Source organism: Limanda limanda, chromosome 2, assembly GCF_963576545.1.
Source record: "Limanda limanda chromosome 2, fLimLim1.1, whole genome shotgun sequence".
NCBI lineage: Eukaryota > Metazoa > Chordata > Actinopteri > Pleuronectiformes > Pleuronectidae > Limanda > Limanda limanda.
In genome coordinates, this window is record NC_083637.1 from 9816263 (window position 1) to 9843584 (window position 27322).

General features: G+C 42.1%; 1 protein-coding gene across 1 annotated transcript in view; it reads left to right on the top strand.

Moving 5' to 3' along the window:
* Positions 1-506: 506 nt before the first annotated feature.
* The window catches only part of fbxw7 (F-box and WD repeat domain containing 7), an 85315-nt gene continuing 58499 nt past the window's right edge, over positions 507-27322 (top strand). Inside the window, exons 1-5 of the mRNA XM_061083490.1 lie at positions 507-512; positions 1368-1430; positions 3751-3828; positions 17563-17811; positions 17965-18495. Of these exons, the coding sequence (XP_060939473.1) occupies positions 507-512; positions 1368-1430; positions 3751-3828; positions 17563-17811; positions 17965-18495 (927 nt within the window). The remainder of the gene's footprint in view (positions 513-1367; positions 1431-3750; positions 3829-17562; positions 17812-17964; positions 18496-27322) is intronic.

Genomic DNA, 27322 nt, shown 5'->3' on the forward strand with positions numbered 1-27322 from the left:
CTCTGAGGAAGAAGCTGTTGAGTAGGTGGGGTCACGGAGGAAATGAGGCTACATTCCAGCACTGATTTATGAAGTGTCTTTCACACTCTCTGTGCCGCTTGCTAGTTCGCAGCTGCTCCAGACAGTTTGCTGACTGTTGTGGAGCTTTAACCATCTCAGCCTGCATATTAAAAGGAAGTCATTAGCCGGCTATATGAGCAAATTTGATACCGTGTGGTCGGCTAAGTGAATTGCTTTTCACCAGCACATCGTCCCGGCATAGTTTGACTCTGAAGCGGACACATTCTTCGCCTACCCTTGGCATCCATATTTTTTGTGCCTGTGGTTTTCATTCATCAAAGAAACTTCCTGAATGATGCTGTCACTTAAACCACAGAGCTGGAAACTGAAGCTTGATGCTGACAAACTACGGAATGAGTCACGTCTTAGCAGTAGGTCCAACGTGACGAGACTCGGCCTGTTTTATTATTAATCTGTGAGACGCTCCAGCTCTGCTGTGTGAGAACATGTCGGTCAGACCGGGCTCAAAGTTCACACCTGCAACCGGAATAAAGAAACATTCTTGAGACACTCCTGGGGTTGTCTGACTTTGTGTGAATAACGGTTTATAAGCCACAGTATAGATGTTTGGCACATTAAGCTCGCAGTGGAAAGTATTGCATCTATTATGTGACCCATGTGGATTACACACAGCATCCTGTTTAACCTGGAGCAGTGATCCCTGATTACGTTTCAGTGTGCAGCCTCACAAATATTTCAGAAGAAAGTCCAGGATGAAATATGTCCAGGCTCTTATTTCAATCACATGATGCAGGAAATGTCTCAAACTGCAGTTTTACATTTTAATCATCTTCTGGTAAAATGTTCTATTCTTCCAATATTTCTAAAGGAACTTTTCTTAAGAGGACCTTAATTCTCTCATAATAGTGCTATTACGCTTCTGTTAAGTATTTGAATGCTATTTTGGTGCAGCTCCCAGTTATTTTTGTTGTGCGACTTTTAATTTGAATGATACAATAACATCAGTTTAGGCTGTGCAATAAAATAATGATTGTATTGATAAATTAGGTTCGCTTCAAGCCATCAGAGAATTGATTTATGTTAAAGCCTACTCATACTGCTTTCTCTTTCAATTAATCCAAATATTTTCAAATTCTGTGATGGAGGATCATTAAAGTCCTACATTCTTTTATATTTTTGTCTTCCCTTCTCAAAGAGTTTCAGTTTCTTACTGAGGACAATTAGTTTTTTCCCTGAAGATGTTCTTAGCCCTCATACTTAAACCCGAGTTCCTCAAACTGAACTGAGGCCAGGAAAGCCAGCAGTTGCATTCCTCCACGTGGACTCGTTTTATTTGGCACATCCAGATACAGCTGACCCAGTCTGAAGTTGGAGGCATCGATGTGTTCCAGTCACACAAAGGCCTCTGGGTAACATTCTCAACCTTTCCTAGAAAGCTGGGGGTCAGTTGTACTGGTACTGACGTTTTGAGACGGCTTATTTAGTTTCTGAACACAGGAGTGGTGCTCGCAGAGACGGCAAAAGAGAAGTGGCAGATGTCTGTGTCCTTGTTAAGAACTGGATCCTGGAAAGAAAACTCAGTAGTGTTGTCCTCTATATCACAGGCTATATGTATCTATTCTTTAATCCCCCCTGTTTAATTTGGATGCAGATATTTTTGATTTGTCTTTTGGGAATGGGCTCTCATCAGATAATGACTAAATACATAGTAATGAGAAGTAGAGAGGGTTGATTTACGTCCAAAGTTCCCATCCGGAATCAAATTAGGGATACTGTGGTTTTATGGCATGATCTGTCAACACCTGCATCTCCTGCTGTTCCTCATATGTGAAAGGCAATCTCCAGAAAATATACGGACCCAATTTCATGGACATTGTCCAGAGCTCATGTCTTAAAACGTTTTTTTACGAATTGTTGGTGAAACGATGAGTTGATGAGCCCTCCACCGACCTCTAAAATATATTAAATGAAAAATGTTATGCATTTAAATGAGATATCCACAACCGTACATTATGTCAGGTGCAAAGTTAATGCCTTATTAACGCTACAGGACGTTAAACAGGTGGTGAAAATACTTAATTTTTCTTTTCAGCTTTTAGTCTTCCTAATTTAGTGTTAATTTTGCTAATATGCAGTGGCAAACCAAAACTCTGAGACCACCTCACTTCAATTTACTGCATAATGTCTGAAGATATTAAATATTTCACACACTGTGTTGAATTTTGATTTGGTTTGCACTCATCTTAAAAAGCCCAACATCTACTTTTGTCTTGAACCATCTCTTTGCTATCGACAGTAACAAACCTCTTCTTCACATCTGGAAGCCTCCACCAGTAGCTTTTATCCAACGTCCTTACCGTACTGACTCTTCGCTACTTTAATCCTCCACTTTGTTGAGAATCGAGTTTACATACTCTCTATCTCTGAAAGTTGAATTCTATCATTTGCTATCTGTCCAGCATCTTTCTGTCTCACGATTATCAAATGTCAAACAGCTGGATTGCCTGTCTGGGCATCTGTCCTTTTCCCAGAGCTTGATGTGCATATCCAGTTTTGTTTACGTCAACTCAGAAATCCTATTCTCTCAGCACAAGCCAATTCCTCGACATTGCTGGGGAATCCATTGCGCCGAATTATGTTTGTAGGCAGCTGCTCAAAACCAGCCGCTCAGACTTTTAAAGGAAAACACCATTGTATGACCTTAATAAACCAGTTAGATCTTAAGGTACAGAAATTACTTGACCACTTTAGGGCAATTTTAAGTATTTTGTGTAAATTTGGGGGATTTTAATATTTCACATGGATCTATTCTAGAAAAGTCATTCATGTTCAAAAACTGATCTTATCCTTAGGTGACGACTTTTCTTGCTCAAGGCTCAACAGGCAAAAGGTTTAACTTCTCACCTCTGTTCAAAGTTTATATCAGTGCATTATGAATCCAGGTGTAACAGAGTGATGAGAATACAGGGGTTTTGGTCGTTTGTAGTTTTGATGCTGTGTCACATCCATTGGACAGTTAAGTCAGAAATGTAGCAGACACCAGCCTCTTTTAATCATTCATGACTAGGAAACACATAGAGCGGCTTAAATCTCATAAAACGTGAGAACAATTGATAGAGAATGAACTTGTTGAAAACGAGGGGGAAAATATCTTGTGCCCAATGTTTATAGGCTATAAAGACACATGACGTCTACCATTCATTATTGTACCACAGAAGTTGACAGAGGCCATTATGTCCAGACACTCTGTAGAGTTCACACCTGTGAAGATTGCCTCTGCTGCTCCAGCTCCATCCAACACTTACATTTCTTTACCAAAAAGGTGAGAAATTCAAATAAAATTTTCAAAAGAGCATTACAGTGTTAATGCTGTTAGCTGTGCACTGGTTTGTCATCAGCTGCCTCCTGTTCGCTTCCCATCAGACGAGACAGGAGGAAGTGACACATGTACGGCACTGACTCACTGCTGCATGCCGATGCAGGTGTCGTACGTTGTGCCAGGTTGTTGAATAGCTCCGTTGTATAGTTTCTTTGGCAAACCTTTGGAAGAACTGGCGTGTTCGGTCTTGGTTTCGGAGGATAAACTGCGAAAATCCCAGTGTTCTTATCTCACTTCTCCGGCCCTCCAGCTTTCTCCTCTCGTGTTCCAGATGGTCCCATGGCTGGTTAACTCTTGGACGACCTCTGAGATCACTGCACTGACAGCTCCTTCTCGCTCTTTGTCCACAGAAAGAATCAACCCATAGACTAGGACCTGGAGTGAAGAAGACCAGTTGTGGCTTGAACAAAAGGCAGACAGAGAGAACTGTAAGTAAACACCGCAGCTGTATGAACTGTGTATGTATATGTGGCTTGTGCTCCACGGAATGCTTATCGCATACGTTTACATACAGACCAATGAGGTCTGTGGTCGTTTGAATGGTTGAGAGTACATCTGCATTGTTAACAAACAACGAAGACGTTGTATCTGGAGGAAGCTTTGTTTGCATGTTGGGATCAAAATATTCAACAGATGGCTGCAGATGTACACCAGCCTTTTACGAGGCTTCTTTCTCAGTTCTCCTTTGCTCCAGTCGTGTATATTGTTCAAAGCACAGGTTATGTAGTATCACTTCTGCTTGTGAACAGCGTTGTGTTGACAAGCTGTGTTAAACCCTGAAAGACAAACAATGAACAAAGCAAACAAGGACACTGTTTATGCGAGGATGCAAATGTGTGCGTTTCCTCCATTTAAAGGTGAAGAGCAACATGTAGGCCCTTGGACTGTTTCTCACATTGACCAATACTTCTGCATTCATTGACAGACAAAATAATCTGTCAGGTGACTGTTGGTTGTTGGGTGTTGTCAACAGCTGAGTGGATGTAAGCTTGTGGTTTCCTAGCAACACATTTCCCATGTGACCGTTATCCAGAGGTTTTACTCCCATCTAAATTCCTTTTGGAAGATTTGTGAAGTCTTGGTTTTCATGTCTTAGGAGCAGGTGTGAAGACATTTTCCTTCTTGATTAAAAAAAAAGTTTATTGTTAGAAATCCACCATTTTTTGCAAAAGTCTTATGTTGCCCTTTGCTCCCCTACAACTTATCTTAATCAATAAGTAATTTGATCTCTATTTACTCAAATAACTGATAAATCCTACAGTCTATTAAATAACACAAAAAGTAATAAAACTGCAAAACCCAAATATGTTTATTTTGGAGTGATATAACAGAAACAAATTGATCTAATCTTTATCAAGCAATATCCCTTTTGATTTATCGTTTGGTCCTCAACGTTTTGCTCTCGTTTTAAATACTGCTGTTTTATTTTACTGAAAATAATTGAGATGCACAAGGTCAAAAGTAAAACAGCTGAAAAAGCTTTGCCGAAACAAAACCCTTGTGACGTGTTGCACATCAGAGAACCTGATCTGCTTCAGCTTCCTGTTTTAAATGTGTGTAAACCACGTGTCATATAACAACACAGTGGAAAAAAAATGCCTCAGAGATCAAGGACAAGAGAGTTATCGCACTGGTCGAGGCACGGAAGGCCCCACCCTGTGTTTTCATTGTCAGCATCTCGGGCAGGAAGCCGACTGTTCACACTTCCGCACGAGACACAGTGGAAGTTGTTCAAGTTGTTGTGAGCAAACAGGAGGTGAATTTACTAAGAGGCATCCAAGTTGCGTGCCGGGTCATCTGCTGAAGATCGTGGGACAGCGAGAAGTGGTGTGAATAGCTGCAGCACAAGTTGACTGACATATAGCTTCACGTTTGTAGTGAAGTGTGTTGACATCTGTAGGCACAGTAACCCACATTTTCACACAGTCGGGGGTGATGAATGTGTGTTTATTACAAACGACTGCCCTAATGTGTTTGTGGTGTATTCAGTGCTCAGTCCTGTGAGTGGGGAGGTGCGGAGGGGGGGTTCTTCCTCAAAGCCCAAGAGTGTGGCGCAAGTCCTGAATAATTCATTCCAGGCACGCGCCGTTGAATTAAAGGTAAAGTGATAGCACGTAGCAGAACCTGCGCTTAGCTCACTGCTGCATTTTTAAAGTGCGGACGGGCACTCGAATGTCAAAATGTTAAAACTGTCTCTCACCTAAAACCCCGGTCCATGCAACTGGATAAAGTACATTTGATATGGAGTTTCAATAATTCAGATGACTGTTGTAGGATGGAATTTTCATCACGTGTAACTTCCTTATTTGTATCCCAGTGTCATCTCGCCTTTTACTCGGTACTTGAATACTGAATAGAGCGTCCTCTGGCAAAACTGTCCCGTGTATAAAAACATGAAAAACCCCGTAAATGAGTTGTGCGAGTTGTGTGTCTCCATCACGCAGCCTCTCAGTGAGTTTCAAACGACACAAGCTGCTGCTAAAGAGGCACTAGACATGTGGTCATTACCTCAGTAATAATGATTGTATGACTGCTCTGTATAATCAGCCATAATCGAGCAAGACGTGACCTTTGTCTATGAATGATGACATTGTCTGCTCAATGGGAAACTGTCCTGTTGCGAGCATGAGACTGAAAAGATAAATATAACGAGATTCCCGTGTTTAATCTAGAAAACAAAGCACTTTGGTATATGTGCCATCATAGAAGCTGCTGGCTTGGTGCTGTTTTTTGAAGGAGATTTAGCTCCTTGGGTTCGACATATAAAGGAACAGAAGAATAGGGTCTAATGAAGAAGTACTGACGTGCTGCTGGATTCATGCGGGGAGAAGTGCACGGTTATCGTTTCCTGAAAAGGTCCTATGAAATTTGAATTGGAAACTGCTTCCTAAGCAGGACGGGGAAAGGGACTGAGATTTAACTATCCTCTGTGTCACTCCCTAATCGGTCCCACACCTCTCACCCACTCCTTCTTTGTAAATAATTCAGAACAGCCTTTTGCCTGCTCCAAAGATGAGCAACGCACAGCTGGGGGGGGAAGAAGGGAAGGGAAATAAATGGCTGCTGATGCACATTTGAGAAGTCCGGTGAGTTAGAAAAACTTTACTTTCATTTCAGATTCATTTAGCTCGGGATCAACGACGTGTTTGTCAAATGATCTCAAGTCCGATCATAAATTACTGATGAAAACAGTCTGTAGTGAATGTGGCGTCTGTGTCTTCTTTAAACAAATCATTAACTTGTCTACACTAAAGAAGAACAGTTGTTCTCTATGCGAGATTGTTGTGTTAGCAGTTATAAATGAACCATGACCGACTGACAACTTAAGTAGAAAATCGCATTCGGGGAACTTAATGTTTCGACTCTGTGTTGAGAGATGAGATCTGATCATTATCAAGTCATGTGACGTGTATTGTTTACTCATGGAGAGGTAACGCTTGATCACATCCCTAAATTCACCCAATGAGACTCACTACATGAATGAATTAAGCTACTACTGCTAAAGCCCCCAAACATCCTCAGCTCACAAGATTTTCATCACTATCAGAACATGCTGATGCATTTGATGGATAAAATATTATTAATTATTCCACCAACAGACCTTCTCCTGTGAGACAGATGTGGGTTACAATCCTGCATGAGGTTTCTGCCTTTGCCCACTAGAGTGCAGCCTAGTCGGAGGGGAAACTGCAAGATCAGTTCTACAGTGTGGGCATGCTGAGGATTTTCATCGTTTATACGAAACATGCATTTATATTCTTAATCAACTCCTTTGGTACTAGAATAAGTTACAAGTAGTGCTAAATCTTTCTTGTGTAAACAACTATTCTTCAACTGTAGTGCCCAGGATATTGACTTTCAACCATCTGCTTTTTTTGTTATGTACATTTGGCTTTTGTTAGTTATAGTATATTATAAAAACAAAAACAAACAAAAGTGGAAATGTCTTAAATGGATTTAGAGGAGGATGTTGAAGAGGGATTAGTATTTCCCTCTTTTTAGCATGCTCTGCTTCCAATTACAGAGATTGTGCTGTTAGGCCCGTTTAGTTCCTCATTAAATGAGATTCTTTGTGTCGTATTACCTTCCTTTTCTCATTCTATACCAGATTGGCTGCCAATCTGTCTCTAGCCTTTCAACACTGTCTTTTGTCAGGATGTAAACACGGCTCTGACACTGAGACACATTTTAAAAGTTAAACAAACCCTGAATACACAAGCAAAATACGTCAACGTTGTGCATCTTTTTTCTTTTTGATTTGAAGGTAAAAGTCAAGTTACTACAATCCCCATTTCAAATGGATATGATGGCTGCGAGTACAGATCATATATAATTTGGTCAATGACACTATGCTGTGAATGGGCTTTATGGTGAAAACACCATGTAGTTTATACAGGTGTTGATCACAGAAATGAGATGTTAAGTTTGACTACAGCATGATGGGATGAGCCTGTGGTGTAGTAATGCAACATTTAGTTCCACCATGGGGAAGATGAAACTGTGACACAGCTGTTTTTTCCCCAGCCACACTGTCATTGACTGTGATGAGCACGGTTATCATCATCCAGAGGATAGGTTGACGTGGTTTGTGGTTCAAGTCGCATTCACCTTAAGGCTGCTGTTCTATTTTGTATTGAGACCTATATTAAGAATTTTTATTTTCAAAACTCTGCTTCCATGTCCACAGCTCACCTGCATATCCATTTAAACCTGTAATAGATTTAAAAAAACATGGTATTAACGTAAAATGGACTTTACCTACTTCCCTCCCTGTAAACAAATCAATAGTTTTATCCAATGCTTCTGCTCATTGAGTCCGAGAAACAGCAGAGATTATTAAAGACACATTACACACACACATTATTGATCAGTAAAGCCTTTTCTCAGTTAATGTATTGCTGAATATTAGTTTTGTGTGTGCTCTGGAGAATTGTGTAGTTATTAACTCGTGCTTTAAAAAATTAAAATATGGTCATGTACCATTGAAACTGGCGCCCCTGTGTGTGTGTGTGTGATACAGCTTCTGTGTGTAAACCTTGTCGTTCATGTGAAACCTTCTGTTATGGTGCAGTGAGTCTCCTCTTTTTGGATCAATACTGAAGCAGTGAGCTGACACAGTGAAAAGCAATATTCATAAATAATGAACAGGGCAACCTTTCACCCTGCCCTGTCTAATGGGTCCCGGGAAAGAAAAGAAGAAATCTGTAAATGTGATGCGTGTATGTGTGATTTCAGATCAAGCAGAACTGTCCCGTTTAGCTTTCATGTAAACTGCTGTGTGCATTAGGTGAAGGTTGGTGCTTGTTTTTTAAGTATTAAAGCTACTATCTGTCCCTGTCCTGGGTTGATAGGGCTACAGTTTCCTTTTATAGATTGTTTTTGGAGATCGCAGATAGGGGTCTCTGTGTTCGACTCGCTCAATTTTCCCTCCTGATGTGCTGTTTGTTCCAGGGAGATAGCAGACTGGTATTTGAGGATATCTCTGTTGCAATGAATCACAGGGAGGTGACACATTTAGTAGCACTCCCATCAACAGCACAAAGACGCACCGGTGAGTGAGCGCACAGAGGAGCTTTAAGTGCTTCATCATTATCCTTCCCTCCACCTTTCATGTTGAACGCATTTGGCAGGTGGTCACAGCTGCACACCGAAGCACGATGGGCCTCACCCGGGTAATCTGATGGAACAATAATGGTTCTTGCCAGTTTTGTAATAACCACCTAAAAGGAGAGTAATGGAAGATGACTTCTTTTTTTAGAGCGAATCGCTTTGTATCATTAAATGAATAACGGTACATGGTGGAGAGCCCCGGTCCAGAGATGGTTAACTATTCTCTGTGGATACACACTTTATAGGCCTGTTAAAGGGTGTATTCAAACATGAAACCGGATTTATAGGTGATGAATTTGAATATGATCTCAGCGTGAATCTCTTATTGGAGGTTAATGGACCCATGTTTGTTCAGAGCATTGAAAACAGATGAGGCGTATCTGCTCGAGATCACTTTTTTTTTTAATAGTCACAAACAGACTAGTTACAGCTAGTATTTGTACAGTATGGACGACAGAATACCACAAATTGTTGTCTATTATTAAAGTGAGATAATAACCTCTATAGAGTGATGGGAAAAGTTGTCTGTTTACTTTTGGCTGTTCTCTTCTTGTGTTTTCCTTTTTCCCACAAGATGGATTCACTTGTTGCACATTTGAAATGTAGACTGATGATGTTTAGAAGACAAGTGATGAATGAAGCTGTTTAGAAACATACTCATCACAATGTCAGCCGTCGTGGTTCACGTAAACATATCTCACATCAAAATATAACGATGAAAATGATGAGAGAGAAAATAGTTGCTTCATCTACCGTGTCCCTCAAGATTCAGATTGATTTATTGTTGTCTGTATCGACTCATAACAATCCTGCATAATAATCAGTCACAAAAGCAATAATTAACCACAGCTCACAACTATTGATTTATCAGATAATCTCATAATTCCCCAAAACTCACAACTTCAGGTATTTAGTTTTTGTCATTCAAGTTCTATGCTGTTAAATTTCAGGACATTTTCCTGCTGGATTCTCACATGGAAATGCCTGGAGCGTCCGACTCGGACATACATAATGTTCCCACCTGACAATTTCACAAACGCCTGGAGTTCAGTGCATGTCTGAAATCATCTTGAGTTGACTATTTTGCAGCATCTGCATAGCCTTTGGCATTTTCACCTTTTTCGTTAATATGATGTCGGAACAATCACCTGATGCTACTTTGTGTATGAGCTATTAATAGCAAGCTGCTGCCGTCCCTTTAACCGAGGGCTCATTCTCAGCCTTTGTCAGCCTATCTTTGCTATGTGGCTATCTCTCCCTGCTGGCCGTCTGGCTTCATCAACTCTAACTATTAGCTTCTGCACAACACGATGTTCGCTTTGTGCCCACGCGTCACTGAGCTCATAAGGTTAAAGAGCTGTGCAGACAGTGTGTGGTCCCAGTGAAGCAGGGACAGATGTTGACACACGAGGGAATTAGGAAGGATGCACTTGGATTGCAGATGTTTAAACTGTAAATAATCACAGACATGCAAGCTGTATGCACACTGTTATAAAGTGCTCTATGTAGTTTATCTAAAAAAGCTTGATAACTACAAATAACAGTGTTTATTTAGTATTTTCTTGATCATAGTGAAAAAGTAACATTATAATTGTCCATTTTATTTAACTGATTATAACAAAGATCATTACAGCAGCTTAGATTACCATGATAATCCTTTCTTCAGTTTTTCTCCTCAATGCTTTCCCTTAAGCCTTCCCCCGCTGCATCCTGTTTATCTGTCCTACTGATGCATGTAGCGATTTCTTGATATTCTATTTATTGCTTCCTCAATTAATGGTAAATCTAGAGGGCTTGAATTTCACATGAGTGAAGCACTTTTATCGGCAAGTTGGAGAAGCTCAGTCTGAGTGGTTTACCATTGGAGCTGCGAGTCGCGGCGGCAGCATCAGCGGTGGTGGAAGAGCAGAAGGAGGAGGAGGGGGGTGTACAGTGGTGACAGTGGCTTTGACGGGGGATAGCATCCTCATTGCACAGCAGCCGAAGGCAGTGGAGGGAGAGGAAAGAAACGGATGGAAATCGAGCGAGACGAAAGGGACGGGTGGCAGACACAGAATCCTGTGTATTATTATTTGCAGAATCAGGAAAAGCTGCTTGGCAGACGGGGGAGTGAGCTACAGCAGGAGGCGCGTGTCTGCTCAGAGACTGAAGTACAGCAGAGGGAGTGGAGTAAGTGGGAAGCAATCTCGAGGGAAACACACCGACAAACTGTACTTACCAAGTCGAGTGCCCCCACTGTGGATTAAGGTGAGCGTCAGAACCGGTATTATGTTGGCTGTAGATAAGACCGACCTGTTCTCGGCGACGGAGTACCTGTGGATCAGCTGCACCATGTGGAAGACATCACAGAAGAGCTGTTAGCGGTGAAGACAACTGGAGGAATTCGACGGGGACCGAGGAAGTGGCTTTGACGCCGTAGCCTCTTTTTTGCTTTTCCCCCCACAACACGTGTGTGTAACCCCAGACAGTAGACCGGCTACTAATGAGCAAGTCGATGTGTGGCTGTGGCTGCAGCTTCATCTCCTCTCTGATGAAGAGGCTGGGCCGCACGGCTTGCTGCTCAGATCTCCTCTCCTGCAGCCATACTTCCGAGCAGCTGCAGCGACTGGCCACAGGCTGCCCACCTCAACCCAAGGTAACGGAGCGGCTGCTTCCACTGACACAGCCACAGCGGTGTGTGAAATGCAGGAAACAGATCGGCCCAAATATATCAGCATAAAAGAACCGAGTGCAGAAGTCTTGTTTATCTTTGTCCGAAACAGTCTCTCATGTATAAGAACTGTGCTACCAGGGAGAGAGCAGCCCAGTAATTGATTCTTTAATGGAACAAGGTGATTTAATGGATGTCTGGCTGCCTTGACAACAGTGGACTTGCTTTCAGCTAGCAGTCATTTAAATGGATGCCTTCAGTCTGCCGGTGGTTTACAGTGATTGCTGCCCCTCCTCAGTGGGAGAAGCCTTTTCTAATGGAACAAATAAAAGCCAAACAAGATTGTGTGAGTGCTTGTGTGCACTTGCCTAGCTGTGTGTGTGAATGAGAGTGTGGCTTTCCTGTAAGACAGGCTTCTGCCTCAGGGCTCTAGCTTCTAGGGTTCCCTCTGTTTCAGTGCTTGTTATGCACATGACTGTTTTAATAGTTTGCTTCCACTGACTGTCCCTGCTGGCGGCTTCCCATTTTCACAGCAGAGGAGATTGATCCTCCTGGTTCCAAAAAAGATTTATGCTCTCATGAGTAATGTCAGAAATCCACAAAGGAAAAGGATTTTGAATGACACAATGTAATATTGGGCAACAGCCCAATAATTTGGCAAGTCATTGTCTTCCAGAGAAGGCATTGTCACAGGATGAAGTGCTTCACTGCAGAAATGACTGTGGAAATGAATGCCCCTTTCTTGAGCAGCTCCGGAATTGAGGTTTCACTTTCCTCCTCTGAGGCATCACAGGGTACCAGCTTGAAACGGAGCCATCGATTAATGGCTCCAGCGTCGGACTGAATACACAAAGATTTCAACACACGCGGCGTATTTTTAGGAATCCAGGAAATGGTTCCTCTAATTCCATTTTCTCGGAGTGAGAAAGTAGAAAATCCTCATAAGTCTATTTGCTTTTGTTTTTACTAAGAAGGCAGACCAGGAAGATAGTGTTATTTAGCTTGGGAAGGGAACACTATAATTGCTGTCCTCAGTCTTCCCTCACATCCCTTTGTTAATATTTGAGAATCTAAGTGGAGCGACTATACATCCGCGTCTCCATCTATATCTGTTACAATGTGACCACCCTATATTTTGTCCATGCTCTCCCACTGTTCTATTAAGGTCACATTGGTGTGATGTATTGCTGCCATTTGGGGGTTTCAGCTCAGTCCTCTACAGTCCCCTCCTTCTTCTGAACAAGGTCTATGTGATATCCGTTTTCAGTAGCCTCCAAACGATTGATCCTCCTTAAAGTCAGGTTTCATCTTCTCACAACTGGAAAGTCCTGTCATGCTTTAGCCCCCCCCCCCCCCCCTCCAGAATCTTAGTTTCCACAATTTATCATCAAATATCTCCTTGGAAGCCTTTTAATCTGAGGTATAGATACTTAAATATTCGACTTGCACATCAGTGATTAACAACTAAGGAATTCATCAGTAGAAAGCTATGTAAATGCTTTGGCCTGAATCATTTCAGTGTATAATATTACCTCAGTTAATGGTATAATAAGAGAATCATCTCACCCTATTAACCCAAACTTTGATGACAGATGTTTTTCTTCTCGGTGTTTATGAAACATTACCTTCTCAGCAATCTTGTAACTAGTATTTAAGGCACTGGAGCACGTGATTAATGGGATATGCTCGGGGTTTAAATTGTGCTTTTAGCCAATGGATGACAAACTGAAAAATTGCCCAGACTTTTTATCTTTGGATGTTTTAGTTGTTTTGTCTCTTTTCCTCTGCCCTTCCCTCTTCTGCTCTCCTTTCCTCCTTCACTTTCCTCATCTATTTTTCCCCGAGCACCATCTCTGAGCCTTTTATCTATGTTCCCTCTGTATCTATGCATATGCAGGTATACAAATAATTAGTAATTACAAGAGTGAAGAACCGTTAGTTATTTTTCAGTGGCAGCTTTTGTCTCCAGTGCTTTGCTCTGTAACAACAGTCCAACTGCACCTATGTAAATTTTACACATTAGCATAGGTGCAGTTAGTCTGTTGAGGAACATTATCCTCTGCTGGTGTGTGAGAGAAGCAAAAGCACACCACAGAAATGTGTGAGCCATTAGTGGTGTAGTCACCTTCAAAACAGTCTGTAGGTTGCAGTGTAGTACTTACTTAAAAGAAAGAGAGCTGGGATAAGAGCTACGCTAACCCAGCTTGGAAAGAGCAATGAGAGAGAGGCTTCTTCACCCCTTTTCTCACTTGATACTGGCTTCCATGCTAATGTATTGTGTTTGTTATCATTGCAATGCTAGAAAGAAAGTACACAGGAAATTAAATCCACAACTAGATCAACACACACAAGGTTCACCAGCCTCAGCTCCTGGAATACGATGCAATAGAACCACAATACATGATGTCACGCCGTTCAAAGTAAATGATGAGCATTTCAATTGAAGCTTCCACCGAATAGTTGGGCTTTATTCACACTTCTATTCAAACCGGATTAACATGCAATAACTGGATCTGCACATCACATAAACAGCATTAAAACTACAGTAATCAAGGATACTTAAAACTAGGAGGGTACACAGTGCATTTAAAATGCCTTTCTCAACCTGATGCATCACAGCACGGGGAGAACTCTGTCCAAGTCCACCCGAGAGAAGCCCAGTCCGGCTGAAGTGCCCCATGTTGAGTCTGTGCACAAGGCTAAAGTAAAGTCTGTGTGTGCCACAGCTGTGGCTTTATCTGTGAAGTGCCAACTTGGCACGCCACTCTGAAGAAATCCCATCCCCTCCCCATCAGCAGCCTCTCCAGGGACCGTCTGGATGTATGTTGCGTTGCCAGACTGCTGGGAACACACCATCAATGCTGGTCTATATACAACACGTCTTATTATTCCAAGAAAAGGAAAAATCCTTTGGCCAGTAAACAAGCAAGTAAACAGATTAAGGGCACGATTAATGAGATGGTGTCTAACTTGGAATGCCACAGACTGGTTAATAAAGGCAGTAAATACAGGCAGGACATGCTTTAATTTAATTCAGAGGCACAATACATATAAAAGGAAGTAAAACTTTTTAGTGGAACACATTTTTGCCACTGGAATTACTGAAAAAGGTGTTAAATACTTTAGAATCAGCTCATTTTAATAGTGAAAGTTGACTTTGTCCACATGTTGCAGAAGCAGAACAACATCAGTATGCGTGAGGAGTTTCTTGCCACTGGATGTCAGGTCCTATATTTGTTCTCTTGGCTTTGTTTTGCTTCCCTGTGTTCACCAGCTTGTACCATACTGGTTTTATTCCCTCTGACAGGCCCCGTCTTTTCAATACCAGTGAATCCTTTGACATTTGTTATTAGATCCTAGGATAATGTACAAATATTCATTAGAGCAGCTTTAATTATCGGTTTTACAATCCACTATACAATGCTAATTCACTGCAATAAAGGCTGGCTCTTGTTTATCAAATTAGCACTCAAAAAAGATGAATTTAGCTGTTTTTGTGACTGCATGTGTCTTTGTTCTTTATTCCATAATCTGAAGGAAAACACATCTAGATTATGTCTTCCTTCCCTCCGTCTCCCGGGCACCTGTGTCACCTGATTGCACCAGGATCCACAAATTCACACCTGCTCTCCCCAGCTTCCTATCGCTATTTCCGTCCACTTCCCTGCTCTTGCAGGACTAAGAATAGAGGCTGATGAATGAAGCCTGTGTGTGCATGTACACAGTCTTTGATCATCACAAGTGTTACTGGATTTTTTTTTTGTTGCTTTCATCTTTCCTTATATCCGCTGCACCTAACTGCTAATTCAACCACTCTAGAAAAGAACATTATGTGTAATTAACCGTGCTGCTGGTGTGAAGTGTTTGGTTTTTCCCCCCCCAGTAAAGTGGCCGTTTGAGCCGAGGACATATTTGATTGAAAGGTGAATGATGATAATGGAATAAATAGGGAAATCAAATGTTAAAACAGCTGATTTCCAGCTATTGTTGCTATTTTTTTTACAAAGAACACTCACATTAAAAAAAAGAAGCACAAGTGAGTTTAATGTCTGTCCCTTTTCATCAGTGTCATGGTTTTATTGTGCGTCTATCTCTCTCTCTCTCTTTGCACTGCTCGCAATTGTTTGAGCTACAATGACAACAAACAAATTTCATGCTGTATTAAGGAAACTAATTACGGAACCTCAGTCATTCCGGTAAAAGGCAGGGACAACTCTAGCTATTCATAGCCTTCCTCTTCTCAGCTCATGAACTGGCACTCCCTACGGGGGGCTGTGCAATTTGAGATCGGTCTAATGCTTCCCACCGCAGCACTGGGACTACGCTGTAAAAAGGATGAGAGAAGCCTGACAAAGGGACCATTGACTTTTTCTCCTCAAGGTCAAAGCAATCGGTTTTTTACTGAAACAGACAAAAAACGCACGCTTTTGGAAAATATTATATGTCGGACACTGGAGATTAGGCGGATTCGTAATTTATTATCGTTAAGATTAACTGGAGACCTCATTTGGGCAATGAGAAGACCCGTAGGAATCTTTTTAAAGCCACATTAGACACACACTCTCACACTATTAGTCGTGTGTGTGTGATGTCTAATAGCTTATCTACAAACTTCAGCTCAAGAGAGTTGATGGTTACAGATTAGTTATCTTGCTTGCTGAGCGATATGCAAAACAAATCATGTTGTGATAGATTTGATAGAAATTCGATCAAAACACATCTTTGTTTAGATGGGGGAAAAATGATGATAGTGTAGCAGACAATGAAAGGTCATGATTCACCAAAGCTTGTTTGGATTGGTCCAGCATGTTGTGAGGTTATGGGACTCTCTCGTTATTATGTGGCTTTGCTCTTGCGCCTTTAAGTAGTTGTGGTGTGACATTGGTAATGGCGTCGCCTTGAGGTGATGACATGGATGTTGCGACGATGCCATTTTGTCTGTGGTGAGTTGTTATTGAATGGCCACAGAGGTGTGCGGCCAAAATGAGGAGCTATACTGTCTGGTTCATCCCAGCGACTCCTACATTTGCCAGATTTCTGCTGGGGCTTGTACCAGACAACTACACTCTCTTACATCTAGAGAATATGATCTAGATGTAACTGCAGCTCTGTAGCATCACAATTCTTCATTTATAATAATTTATTTATAATTTGTTGTTGGACATTTTTTATTTGAAATGGCTGTACTTGCATTTCGGAAATTTGCACCTGTCCCTATTGAGGTTTTGATAATACATGTTTTAATTGCACAGCCCTTGTCGCTGGAGCAGGATTCTTGTCTGCGTTGCCGCGTCTGTGACTGGTGCATTAGAAGGTGAAGCTGTCTCATAGTAGATTAAGCTCTGGTGCCTTTCTTTTCCAGTTCCACATATTACGAAACATATCACTGAAGCAAACTGTTAATGCAGTTGGTTTTCCATTTAAAAAAAATATTTAAATGCATTTCAGCAACACAGCAGATTTAGAAGATGAACAAAATATCTTTCACTTTCAAAACCTTTGTAAACTCCACAAACCTTAAGGAATATAAGTTGGACAATATTCTTGTACATTCAAACTAAGAATTATTTTGTATTTGACGGACTGGACTTTATTTATTGGCTTTGTTTTTAGTTGGGATATCAGCTCTCAAGGCTACTCTGTCCCTCCATCCGGATGTGAGTCGGATCCAGTGCTGCTGTGTGACCGGAAGCCCAAAGCAATCACTCCAACTGTCTTATCTGTTTGCTACTGAGCAGCACACATGTCTCCAACAGCAAATGTTGAATGTCCATTATTTTTAATTTGAAGGAAAGAACAGAATGAGGCTTATTTACACTTTTATACAGAAGTTAGATGTCTTCAGAGCCTAAAAGCAATCACATTTTAATCATTTGTCTTCTGTCTGTTTGTTGTGTTGCAGAATGCCAAGCCCTTCTCCTCCTCAGACAGCCTAGCGAAGGTCCAGGAGGTAGCAAGCTGGCTTTTGGAAATGAACCAGGATCTGCTGTCGGGGGGCAGCAGCAGCAGGCGGAGTCGGGGGCCGGGGGGTCCGGCAGTGCGAGGTAACGCCCCCTCCACAGCCCGGGCGCCCCAGCAGGCGGCAGAGGAGGGCGATGAGGATGATCACATGAACCGGGTAGTAGAGGAGGAAGAGCAGCTGCAGCAGAGGGTAAGTACAACTGATATCCAAGAAGTTACATATGATCATGATTTAGAGGCATATGAAATATAAACTTAAGTAAAAGAGGATTATTAAGTCGTAAATAAGTCATTTGATTGTGGAAATGTTCTGAAAGATTTTTACTCTGTTATCAAAATACAGCCTGATGCATCACAGGTTGACGGCGGAAGAGAACAACCATGGGCGCCCAGCGAGTCAGGAGCCAGCAACGGCCCTCGCGGAGACGAGGACGGCGAGGACGGCCCGCCAAACGAAGTGAACGGTAGGGAGAAAGGCGCCCGATGGATGTGGGAGTCGGAGCAGAGGCGGCTACGAGGGCAGCCGCTTGGCGAAGAGGAGGAGGAGGAGGAGGAAGAGGAGGAGAACAACAACAGCGGCAGCCACCAAGAGGAGGAGGAGGAGGAGGAGAGGACAGAGGGAGGGGAGCAGCAGCAGGGAGGGGAGGAAGAGGAGAGGGAAGAGGGCGAGGAGGAAGAGGACGAGGATGAGGACGAGGAAGAGATGGACCAAGACAGTGATGACTTTGAACATTCAGCAGAGAGCGGGAGAGAAGAGGAGGAGGAAGGAGAAGGGGTGGAAGGGCTCCGGTCTCCCTCTCTCAGGAACAATGTGTCTACCCCCAATAACAACCTGGACTCTGGTTGTACACACCAAAGCTCTTCCAACAAGAAGGTAAGAAGCAGTGTTTTTTTTCATAGAAATAACACAAGTATACCCAATCTGTGCATTATCCAGTGTGGCAGGGATCATGTGTCTGTTGCCAAAAATGATTTCATTGTTAGATGCCATCTAAAATCAGGGGGAAATCAGCTCTGTGGATGAACTGATAATTATCACCTCATGTGGAAACTTCCCTTCACTGCACTGGCAGGTAGGCGTACATATTTAAAACAATAGCTCCCCCTCTTGGCTTACATGTGTTACTGCACCGCACAATCATGCAGTGTCCACAACAAGCTGCGACTACGTCTTCAAAAGGAAGAATCAGGATCATTATCTTCAAACACACGTCTTCAACAAACGCTTGTCACATTTCCACTGTGTCATGGGTTCAGAAAAGATGGATTTGAAGTTCTTAAAACGGCAGACCTCTGTAAACAACGCACATTTCTGATTGTGTATCTCAGTCTATTCACTTTGGCAGGAAATGCAAGACAGCCAGGTAACAAAGGTCTATCTGTTCATTAGTAAGTTGGCTGCAGTGTATATATATATTTGTTTAAATATTTCATTAGTGTTTGAAAATGCGGACTCTATTAATTGTTTCGCTGGAAGCATGAAACTGACTTCATCAGGTGAAGGTTTCAATTCTCAACTCCTTAGGGCAACTGTTTGATTCCAACTAAACACAGTTGTCATGTTCAAAGTGTTTCTTAGTCACAGATGGACATTATGTGCATTAGCTCGTGTTAAACAAGCCTTTTACTTAATTAATTTTAAGCTTCTAACTCTTTGTGTGTGTGAGTCAGGTCGTGATGGGAACTCCTTCACCTGAAGGCATCTCTGCACCAAAATGCGTCAATTAGTCCACAGTTGTTCTGATTGATTTGATATGACAATTACATGAATCACATTATTACAGTAAGACTTTATTCTCTTGACCCTGCAGCGATGGAATCTTTTTGTTATCTACATGGTGACGAGAATGTTCTTTGGCACTTTTAGGACGTTGGAAATAACCTTTTCAATGTTAAAACTTCCCAATGTAACTCAAACGTGCAGACCTTGCAGTTATATATAGTAATGACTAAAGCTGTCACAGATTTGTTACTGTTGTAAACTGCCCCCTTTATTCCCTCTGACAGCAAACTGTCCACTGTGGAAGTCTTATTATTGCTGTTGATGAGCACGTCCCTCGTAACCGTCACAGTTGTTTCCTGTATTATGTGCCATACCTGTGATGTTATGCGTGTCGGAGCCTTTGATTCAGCTATCGGCCTTGGTTTTATTGTCCTAAATATAGCAGGTAGTGTGAATTTGCTCCTGCGTGTCTGTCACCATCTGACACAGCTGTCAGATAGGTTGGTCAGGGTCTTGGTCCGCGGGCCAGCTGGCTTTGATGTGGAACGTAAACATCTTGTTCAGCTGTAGATCCTGAATGCTTGGAATTAGGCGTGGTGCTGAAACAGTTGATTGACATTTATTATGTCTGCCAAGGTCTATTGGTTTGCTTGGTTGCTTTTGCGTAATCCTGATGACATCAGATAGATTCCCATGAAACTCTCTGGAAGGATGACACATGGGCCAAGAAAGAACCAATTAAAATGTGGTACGGAACAAGACAAAAGGGGTGAATCCAGGATGTATTTCTTTTTTTTTTTTAATCTCTTTCCCCTAACAATGGGAGAAGATCTATTCATAATACATGGAATACATCTTGATAAAAATGTCAGTGTGGTTTCATAAGGGGACTGTCGAGGAGCAGTTCCATTACTCATCACTTCACCTCGGGTTTCATTGGTTCGGGGGAATTGTGACAGACTTCTGAGAAATCCTAGAGGAAAAGAAAAAAAAAGCCTGAGACCAGAGGAGAAATCTGAGAGCAGATGTTTCACACGCACAGAAGCAGTGTGAGCGTGATGAACCGATCTGAAACTGGAGTACAGGGAATCTGTGCAGGAACAGGGTGTGTCTGAGAGAGGCCGCAGGGTTTTGGAGTGAGAGCATTCCAAAAATCCGAATGTGAAATCAATGGTAGGTGATAGTATATCACCAGATAAGTTACACGTATAAAGGTCCTGTGTATGTTCCTGGAGAGTACATACTGTGTCATGAACTGTGATTCGACAGCTGCAGCAATGCATGTGTCACACAAGATGCAACAGTTTAGTAGAGGACCCATGTTTGGTATGTTCATGTGATTAAGTATGATAGGCATACATCGTTCTGTGTGTGTGACGGATTAAACAAATTAAGAACCCGATGTAGAAAGCTGAACTGCAAAAAAAAGGAACTAAAATGTAGTGTTCGTCTTTCTGTACATGTCTTTGCATGTTTCAGATGAGGACAGATTGTGTTCCCAGGCTTCAGGTGAGTTGTGGACTCACTCTACCAGAATAAGATGCTTTATCCCTCCCCCCCCCCTCGTCTTCCCGCGGGCGATCATTTCACATTCATGAGACCGTATTTAAGCCACGCTTCAGCATCCTCTCAGGCATAATTTGGGTTTTTTATATTCTGGATTGGAGTCAAAACGTCACACAGGTTTACATCCTAAGCAGTTGCCCGTCTATTCGAAGGTACTGAAAAGGGCGTTTGTGTCACATGATATTTTCAGAGTATATGCTGATGGGTTGACGTGAGGCTTTTAGCTGTTGGGCGAGAGCAGGTGTTGATATCTGTATATTGTGTCATATATATTAGCCTGGGCTGGCAGATTAATTGACTTGGGCAGATGGAAAATATGTTTACGGTTGTTAAAAAAACATTACAAAGAAAGCTGTTAATGGCACAACTGCTAATGGAAACTACTTAAATTCCTCAGAGATTTGATACGTGAGAAGCAAAGTCTATATTAAAATGCCTCACACTGTGATATATGTGTAGACCATTAAAACATGGGACTCCCAGGAGCTGTGAATGCACAGTTACTACTGCAGAGGCTACATATATTGGAAAAACCTTTTTAATTTTTGCTTTAAAAACAAAATAGTGGGCAAGCTTAATACTCATATTTAAGATAAGTTTAATTTTTTAAGTTTTCAGTGCTCCATTTCTGTTACTCTCCATGATGCAAAATAAGAAATGTTCTTTTCAATATGCAGTTCTTTTGTCCAAATATAAAATAAATGCCGTATTATTCTATTTTAACAGTAAGTAAATCATTAAAATTAAGAATAACTGTTTTATTACAGAGTAGAGAGAGTTGGATGCATTCAAAACACTGTTTTATTAAACTGTCACAGATTTTTATGTGTGCTCTTGTAAGAATAAACAGTAACACATTATGCCCATTTTAGGCTCCCTGCAGTGCACTGCTCCCTGCCCATCCTAGAATTTATTTTAGCATATCACTTATAGCCAATGACCAAGACACTATGTGGTCTTGCAGTATTAAATGTCTCATAATGACTCATCAGGGACCTTTGGGAGGAGGAGGGTACGATGAGGGCAGAGGGCAGAGATGGTGTTAAATTTACACACGCTTAATAAAACTTTGATAAATATGGATTAAAAGGAGATTTGAAAAAATATATTTAGACCATGAGGTGGGTGTCTTGATATAGTAAATACATTTAGTTTGGCTTCAATACACAAATCATTGTTCCCTGTCAGCCTCCGCCACCATCTGTTAAGCAGACATCTACATTCAAGCATTAATGAAATGAAAGTTTTTCTTTAAATCGGTTTGTATCATCCATATTTCCATGTTATCTGGAACTTATCTATTTTCATTTCTTATCAAATGTTCTTACACATCTTTATGAATGCCAACATAAAAATATATTTAACTCTATGATGAAAGTTGAGATTGGGATGTGCACCAACTCGTCTGCCCAATAGTTTTCACTGAAGCAAACTCGGACGATTTGGATTTAGACTTCTTCAAATACACATTACTGTTCATCGCCACTAATTAAATATTTTCCCAAAGAAAAGGCAGCCTGCTTATTGTAGGATGTTTCTCCCACACACTGGCCTTGTCACACAGGCAGAGATGAGCCACAAAGGATCAGTGTTCTCATCCTCCCACATGAAAGCTACTGGCTGAGTCACTACCAACGACAGTTTGTGTTTTACAGTAGACTTCATCATATTCTGATTCAACGCTATATGTATTGTTAGTTACTCAGCAAATTAGGTTTTGTTTCAGTTTTTACTCAATCAGAAGGCCATGTCTTCACATTGTTATTTTGAGGATTTTGTTGAAGTCAAACAAAGTAGGATGGTGCAAAGTTGCAAGTTTGAAGAAGACGGGTGGATTGTTATTCTTCCAACTAACTGACAATAAGAACCCTCATAATCACCAGTACGGCCAATTAGACTTGAATGTCAATAGAGGCTTTTAGTATATTTCATTATTAAGCTCTTTGCATCACAGACTGAAGGAAAGAAATCAGTTATTGTTATGCTCTTAGAGTCTCTTCTCTATAAACCTGCCTTTGACAGGTTGATGGTGCATGGGGGGATTTTGCAGTGAATGCAGCATTGTTGTCCCAGTCTCTGACAGCAGATGGAGTCAGTGGTCTGAAAGTCATGTTCATACACTAATCCATGGCCCACAGGTTGTGGGTGCTTGTTGCAGCAGTGCCCAGACTGAAGCACAGGTTTTACCTGGTCGGGAACAGCTGCTTGTCTCACATGGATCCTGTCCAGCTGTATGAATCAGGCTGTTTGCTTTCATGTGCCAGAGGCTTTGGAAAAGGTTGGCGCTTCATTGCAGGTGGATGTTGACAGTCGGGGGGTGAATAGAATGACAATAGTGTAATGAAATGTATATATGTGTGTATATGTATATTTTTACTATACTAATACTTCAATTCTTCCACTTGGAACGTTCACATTACTTATATTCACATATAGAAATGAAATTGACCTGCCGCTCCTCCGTGTCAGGGGCCACGTTGCCTCTGCATGATCCCTTACGATCCCTCACTAGATGGCGCAGTAGAAGTAGTTGTAGTAAGCTATTGTATCTCATTAAGTCCATAAAATACTTTTTTATGCAGTCACCTCATGCTGCAGAGCTGCAGTGATGGGGTTTGAGAAACTGGCTCAGAGCTGATGGGAATAGTAGAGATACATTTCATCCATCCATCCCTCATCTAACATTGGGCAAAAGGTGGGATACACCCTGGACATGTCACCAGTACATCCCAGGGCCAACATACAGAGACAAACATCCATTCAAACTCGTATTTACACCTATACGGACAATTTAGAGTCTTATCAACTTAACTCAAACCTACATGTTATTGTTCTGCAGATTTCGCTGGAGTACCCGGAGAAAGCCCACACAGACTAGGATTCAAACTGGAAACGTTCTTGTTAGGCGACAGAACCAACCACTATAACACTGTGCCGCCCAGATGAATTTCAGTACAACTAATAATCAGATCTAAATTCATTAACGATTGGACGACAAACATTTACCTGGTATCTGATTGAACCTTTTGAAAGTCCTCCAGTGCCTCATACTGCAGAGGCCTGGGCGACACTTTCCTACTTTCACAGGGGCCTATTTCTGCAGCCATGCCCTGTCATCTCAGCTGTTCTGAAAAGCTGGGAGTGATTTGTAAGAGGACTGAGTTACTAGAAGCCAAACATTCTTGACCCTCTGACACTCCACCAGTCTTGATGCCTCATCAGGGTTCGCAAACTCAATGACCAGTCAGCAATACTGCGACACGGCATTAAAAGAAACCAGACAAAATAATTCGCCCCTGATTTAATAAAGTATTTTGCTCAATAATATCTACCTGCATTCATAGATTTCTATAAAAAATCTCACACCACATCTTCTGTGTGTTGGAGGACATAACACTAACCTCCTTTCATCTGCACGAAGTCAGGAATGAATGATTGTTGGAGCCTGTTCAAGAACTTTTTCCACAGGAATCTCCTTTGGCTTTGTCTTTGAGATTCTTGGCCGTGGGTCGCTCCTTCCTGGATCACTCGGTGGGAAGTGGCATAATAGATATTGGTTAAGAAAACATTGTATCAGCCATAGAGGACGAGCGTGGCAGAGGACACAAGGTTAAATATGTTTTCGTGGCTCGCTATTTTAACGACTTTGGGCTGATCATGTTGTAGCCGACTGGAGAGTCTGTCACATAGCTTGATGGCCTAAGATTAGTCTGAAAGCTCAAGTAACGTCCACAAGGCCTGGGGGGTGTCAGAAACGAGCAGTCGGTCACCGGTGCCTTGTCAGCTATTATACACTGCATGGGGTCTATTGTCACTCATGGTTTAAAAGGGTAAAATGGTAAATTATGATAATGGCCAATAATTCGAGTGGATAAAATTAGAACTGCATAATTGTAGGACACTGGATAATGTCTGCTGTCAGGTATTGCTTTTGCTTTTCACACATGAAGAACGCAACAGGAAATAGTTTATAGGAGGCAGGGCATGACGTGTTTAAATCCTGCCCCGGACAGCAGTGTTTTTGTTTACTTCAGATAGATACCTGTGTTGGGCTTGTGTGCAAAAAGCTCTCCAATTTCATTTTCTTTTAAAGTTGACATCATCTTGAGTCTGTATGGCACCTCTCTTTAATCCTGTCGGCATCTTCTCGATATTTCCCCCTTGGGGCTGGTAGGGCAAGTTCTGCAAAACTACTGACTTGGACATTCCCATTCTCACATACAGGCCCTCTGGAAAAACTGTCCGGACTTCAGTGCCAGTCTTAAAGCAGCCTCACACGTTGTGACAACAAAGGCCAATGATTGTACCGAGTAGCATTGCCTCATGGGGTCTGTTTAAAAGTCCCCTACTTCAACATGCAGCTGATGGTGACGCTCACAGCTGACTGTGTCATCAGTGTACATTCCTTACTGGTGTTAGAATCCAAAAATATCACTGAAACACCAACCAACTACATTTTTCTTATTTGTTAATGTTTTGTAGTTCTTATGAAGAGCCAGAAAGCAAAAATAAAGAGTGTCCCGGTCAGAGAGCTGTTGGTTTAACATGGCCAGTGAGCTGAACAGCTGCCGATAAGGCGCCAACCTCTTCCATTTGTGCTGAACATACTGTAATAACTATGGGCGTTGGCTGGCCACAAAAACTCAATGGCGTCCACCGGCTGACTGGCGGCCCGATGCGTCGGGGCCCTCAGTGCACGCCGTTCGATGTTCTGGCTCCGTAATCCTCCTCAAACAATGGTGGATGTGAGAATAGAAGAGAGGTTAAGCCCCTCAGGTCCTTTTTGTTACCATGTGTTCAGACATTTAACTGTGCACAGTGAAGGCTGTCTTTTACCGCACACTCAATCTGTACACTTATACATATTCAGCAGTGATTGTCGGAGCTGTTGCATATTAATGTTCTGCGGGGAAAAAGCCTAAATGCTGAGAAATTTAAATTTTCTCGGCTCTCCACTTTTGCACCATTCCTTTGTGCTGATACACTTTCTTCACCTCACACCTTTCTCATTTGTGCCACTCATGTGGTGAAGTGAATCCTTATTTAAGGGCATGTGTCACACATACCAATGTTGGACAGTGTGTGTATGACATAGTGATCGTCTCCCGAAATACCCTGCGTCTCTTTGCTGACCCAGAATTACTGACATTAAGCGACACCTAGGTACGTGAAAGAGAAGAAATCGGTGACGTGATCAAGGATGTTGTGATCTGCCATTTGTGTAGTTGTATGGTGACAGTTTTCATGGGGTAAAGTGATCCCGGTTTGGTGATGATACAGGCCAGTAAGTTAGGAGGACCAGAAAAGGGGTCAGAGAATGACCACAATGAGGAAGCTCCCTGGACACGTGGACTGCGTCGGACGACTGTTGGTACACATTCCACCATCCGGGGGTCATGAGAGCGAATTCCACAGGGTCTTTTTGAAGGGGGGGCGGGAGCCTGTGTCGGTCCATCCTCTTTTCAGGCCCCGACAACAGCTGCTCTGCCTGGCTTGGGCACAGCAGTGACCTCACACCCCAGAGATATTTTAAAGGGTACCAGTCAACAGGGAGATGAGTTTCGAGTAGGTAGTACCAGAGGCTGAGCGAGCGCAGTATTGATACGTTCGCCCAATGGCTGTGAGGTGCAAGGAACACTCTGCTTTCGTTTGATCAAAAGCTACGTGGTCGAGACGTTGGTCGGCCATCTTCCGGAGCTCCCTTTAGGATATGATCTTTTAAGCTGCCGTCTTTTTTTTTTGCAATGCTGCGGCATTGCCCTATTCCCCGTTTCTCGTCGTCTTCTGCTCGGAGAAAGATGCCAAACGCTGCCTGTGGGAAAGAGAAGACCGTGCACGTCCCGCTGAAGAGCCAGGCACTTGACTTGCCGGAGCCCAAGGATGTTGCCACGGAGCCTTTACCCACTCAGAAAGTGCTCAAGATATTTAGCATCAACATCATTGCCCAGGGGCTGCCTTTCTGCCGCAGACGAGTGAGTATTGTACGTAATAGCTTGGTCATAGGGTTTGGGTTTGGTAGATCCTGTGAACCTGCAAATGTCAAAGGTCATCCAACTGTCTAACCCCCTTTTCACTTCAGCAACTGTTGGTATAAAAGGGCAACTATTTATTTGTCATCTGCAAATTATTAAAAAGAAATTGCTTTTATCAGCACAATTATACATTATACAAGTTGACCTTCTTTTCCACCTCTGATGAATGCGCCTCTCAGGAAAGTAACATAACACCCCCACAAAACATTTAAAAGTAATTACAGTTGACCCTTGTTGATGAACTATGCTTAATAGCTTTGTCATTTCCCGATGCTGAAGTGGTATTCTTAAGAGAAGAATAAATTCAGACAGTGACAAACAATGGATTTATTATTATATTTCCATCATTTGTATCCATCACGCTCGTGGACACAAGGTTG